Source organism: Hyperolius riggenbachi, chromosome 10 (genome assembly GCF_040937935.1).
Source record: "Hyperolius riggenbachi isolate aHypRig1 chromosome 10, aHypRig1.pri, whole genome shotgun sequence".
In the NCBI taxonomy this organism is placed as follows: domain Eukaryota; kingdom Metazoa; phylum Chordata; class Amphibia; order Anura; family Hyperoliidae; genus Hyperolius; species Hyperolius riggenbachi.
The window spans coordinates 225976936-225980994 of NC_090655.1; the positions used below are offsets into that span (position 1 = coordinate 225976936).

The 4059-nt window shown below is 44.8% G+C and overlaps 1 protein-coding gene across 1 annotated transcript; it reads right to left on the reverse strand.

Annotated features, from left to right (window-relative positions):
* Positions 1-1422: 1422 nt before the first annotated feature.
* LOC137534673 (gastrula zinc finger protein XlCGF57.1-like) lies at positions 1423-2613 on the reverse strand (the record flags this gene model as incomplete). Its single annotated transcript, XM_068256289.1, has 1 exon — positions 1423-2613. A coding segment is annotated over one exon (1191 nt), but the record flags the coding sequence as incomplete, so codon positions are not given.
* Positions 2614-4059: the final 1446 nt, after the last annotated feature.

Here is a 4059-nt window from a genome sequence, read left to right on the forward strand (position 1 = left end):
AGGACAGCAAGGCAATGCGCATTGTTCGAAAGGAAATAAATATGGCAGCCTCCATATGTCTTTCAATTCAGGTTGAAGAAGCAATTAAATAATTCAGAGGTTTGACACAAAGTTTTAACCCTTTTTATTAAGGAAACAATATACCAGATCTGTACACAAATCCTAGAAGAGGCACAACTGAGGTAGAAAGAGTAACTGGAGGAACTTGGTTCCAATAGAGACAATTAGGAGTAAGTTATATGTATTATTAGTGTATTCCCATGTATAAATTCTTATATATATAGCGCATACATCTTCTGCAGTGCTTTACAGGGTATATCAAAGAAAGAACATACAAACTCCATGCAGATAGTGCCCTGCGTTTTAACCGGAGACACAGTGCTGCAAGGTGAAAGTGCATCAGTGTATAAGCACAATATAATCTATTGGAAAACTGCCCATACATGATGTGTATGAGTGACTGGGGAGGACAGAGCATGCTCAGTACAGACATCGGTGTATGGGCACCAAATGAACTATTGGAAGGCTGCCCATACACGGTGTGTGTGAGTGACCGGGAAGGACAGAGCATGCTCAGTACAGACCTAAGTGTATGGGCACCATATGATCTATTGTAAGGCTGATCATACAGGGTGTGTGTGTGTGACCAGGAAGGACAGAGCATGCTCATTACAGACCTCAGTCTATAGGTACCATATGATCTATTGGAAGGTTGCCCATACAGGGTGTGTGTGAGTGACTGGGGAGGACAGAGCATGCTCAGTACAGACTACAGTGTATAGGCACCATATACTCTATTGGAAGGCTGCCCACACAGGGTGTGTGTGAGTACTACTTGAAGGCTACAAGTCAATGAATGGACTAAATGTGAGCCAATGGCTCCTCCCCCCCCCTTCTCTCCTCAATACCAGTGATATTTATGTCTGTATAAAGAATCTAAAACGATACTTTTATCTTCTCTACATCATGTAATTCAAAATTGGTATATCTACCAATTCTGCACACAAGTGGTTGTCTTGAAGCCTGAGGGGAATACTAGCACATCTCCAGTCAGGTCTAAAGGCAAATCTCCTTCCTAGGTTGCCCTCCAAACAGATTCTTCTGGACTGTGACCAAAGGTCAATAGAAATCTATCCCAGAATAATGCACAATACTGGAAAAGGGGAAGGAGCCCCAGGTAAGGGAATACATTCACTCACACACTAGGATTTCACACATAGTGGCACCTGTTACCTCGGGAAGCAGCTAATACCTGTGCAATACATCATATTTGGTGCTTCAAATATATTGTACCCCAAATTTCATTGTTCTCTTTGGGAAGTAAGTGTCTATTGCCAAAACGCCTATTCCCTCACCTGGGGTACCTCCAAAACACTCCCTCTCCCTTCATTTGAGTGGGAAGCCTTTCCCACATGCTGTTTGTCAGGAAACATGGTGACCAGTATGAAGTCTCTGATGTCTTGCAAGGCTGCTTTTCTGAGTGAAGCATTTCCCACACTCTGAACATGAGAAAGGACGCTCGCTGGTGTGAGTTCTCTGGTGCTTAACCAGATGTGCTTTTGCACTGAAGCCTTTTCCGCACTTGGAACATGGAAAACGATGATTGCCAGCATGCATTACCTTGTGTGTAAGAAAGCTTTGTTTGTGGCGGAAGCATTTCCCACACTCTGAACATGAGAAAGGGCGCTCCCCTGTGTGAATTCTCTGGTGTACGAGCAAGGATGTTTTGTCAAGTGAGTGAATTTTCAGGTGAGTATGAAAGGAAGATTTGTCAGTGAAATTTTTCCCACACTTAGTACATAAAAATGGCCGCTCTCCAGTATGAAGTCTCTGATGTCTTACAAGGGTTCCTTTCTCAGTGAAACACTTTTCACACTCCGAACATGAAAAAGGGCGCTCCCCTGTGTGTACCCTCTTGTGTCTTAGAAGGCGATCTTTCAGCTTGAAACCTTTCCCACACACAGTACACAAAAACGGACACTCCCCAGTGTGACTTGTTTGGTGTACAAGAAGGAAACTTTTATCTGTGAATGATTTCCCACACTGTGAACATGAAAAAGGCAGCTCACCTGTATGACTTCTCTTGTGTTTAAGAAGGTGGGCTGTCTGACTGAAAGACTTCCCACACTCTGAACATGAAAAAGGACGCTCGCCTGTGTGGCTCCTCTGGTGTGCAAGAGGGTGATTTTTCTGAATGAAATATTTCCCACACTCTGAACATGAAAATGGCCGCTCCCCAGTATGCACCCTCAAATGTACAATAAGGTTTGACTTATTGCTATAACATTTGTCACATTCAGGACACTGAAATATCCTCTCACCTCCCTGTCTAACAGTATCAGCTTCACTGTCAGAAGATTCCTCAGGATTAGATGGATCTATTGATCTATCGGTAGTGTGAGATCTTGGCTGGATATTTGGCGTAACAGGAAGAGATGTGGCAGAAGATTCCTCAGGGTTAGATGGATCCGGTGAGCTCTCCTCATGGTAAAGTCTGTGATGTGTATTTCCAGTAATGGGGTTTTCTCCTGGAGAATATTGTGTGACATCATTAACTTCTGTATAATCATCTGGAGGTGAGATAAGACGTCCCTCCGAGGCATTCTCCACATCCTATCCATCTGTTGGGGAAAGAGTCCAGAGTCATATACAACTGTAAAATCTTAGCAGCACTTAGCAGCATTAGAGGTCTACGTAAGAATTGACACTTGGGGAGCTGATCAACACCATCACAGAGGGACAGATAGTGACTCGCTTTCAAGCCTCACACTGCAAACGTTCTTGTAGCACCTGCAAACACACTCTTTTCACCTTAGTGCTAATCACTCTCTCTTGTACAATGCTTACACTGCACCAGGACCAATATTGCAGAGCAGATATGAGGGTTGTTGAGTTGGACAGCCAATATATTGTTCTATTGAAGTAGAGACGGTGGGGGAAAAAGGGGAGTGGCACTCGCGGTGAGATCTGGCCAGCTGTTTGAGAAACAATTTCACCTATTCCATCTGATATGCAGTATGGGTCAGTAGTATGGCAGTAGTCCCACTCTCCCCTGTGACTCGGGCTGTGCGGCACATCTGAAGAAATCCTGTCTGCTGCACTCCATAGGTGTGGGAGCAGGCAGCCACTCACTGAACTGGCAGTGCATACCTGTCAGAAGGCAGGATGCCTTTGTGTGTCAGGCTCGTGGCGGCAGTGAGGGTGATGGTAGTAGCTCTGTACCTGCAAGTGAGATCTATGCTGCTCAGAGGTCAAAAGTTGTGGGAGCTGTGCAGTGGACAGAAGTGAAGTGCCATGTGTGCAGTCTGAAAAACACGAGGGAGTTTGTTTAAAGTAAAAATAATAAAGAGTTGAATTGAATTCGCAACACGTTTCAAGGGGCTTCCCCATTTCCTCAGGTTTGCCTGAGAAAAGGGGGAAGTCCCCGAAATGCATTGCGAAATCAATTAAAATCTTTATTATTTTTAATAAAGTTGCTCCCCCACTCCGGTGGGTGACCTTCACACTCACTGTGTCATCCATCCGCCCCCCTGCATAGAAACAAAACGCGTTGTAAGCTTCACAGCTGACAGATTGGCCAGCAATGTCAGCCAAGGGAACTGGGTCCTGATCCCTGATGAGTGACATAAATCAAGTGGTGTGTACGCACCTTAAGGTAGGGAAGAGCTGCGGATGGAAAGTAGCCAAGAGGTCATTGGTCAACGCCACAGTTCCTGGGTCTCCGTTGTAGTGCGTTTGCATTTGCTATCATGTTTTTTGCACATGATTTTTCACATTCGTTCTTTGATTTTTCAGATGCAGTGGAATACCCTGTGACTGGGAATGCGCGTGTCACACGCAAAAAAAACCCGACAGAAAACGTTGCCATTTAATAACACATACAAAAATGTGAACACAAAAGGCATTAACATTCTCAAGTGGAACCATTGACTTCCGTGGGCAGTGCAGCCGTCCATGTTTTGATGTCTGTGGCAAAACATACATGGAGAGAGATAGCAAAGGGGTGAAGAGAGATGGCAAAGGGGTGAAGAGAGATGGCAAAGGGGTGAAGAGAGATGG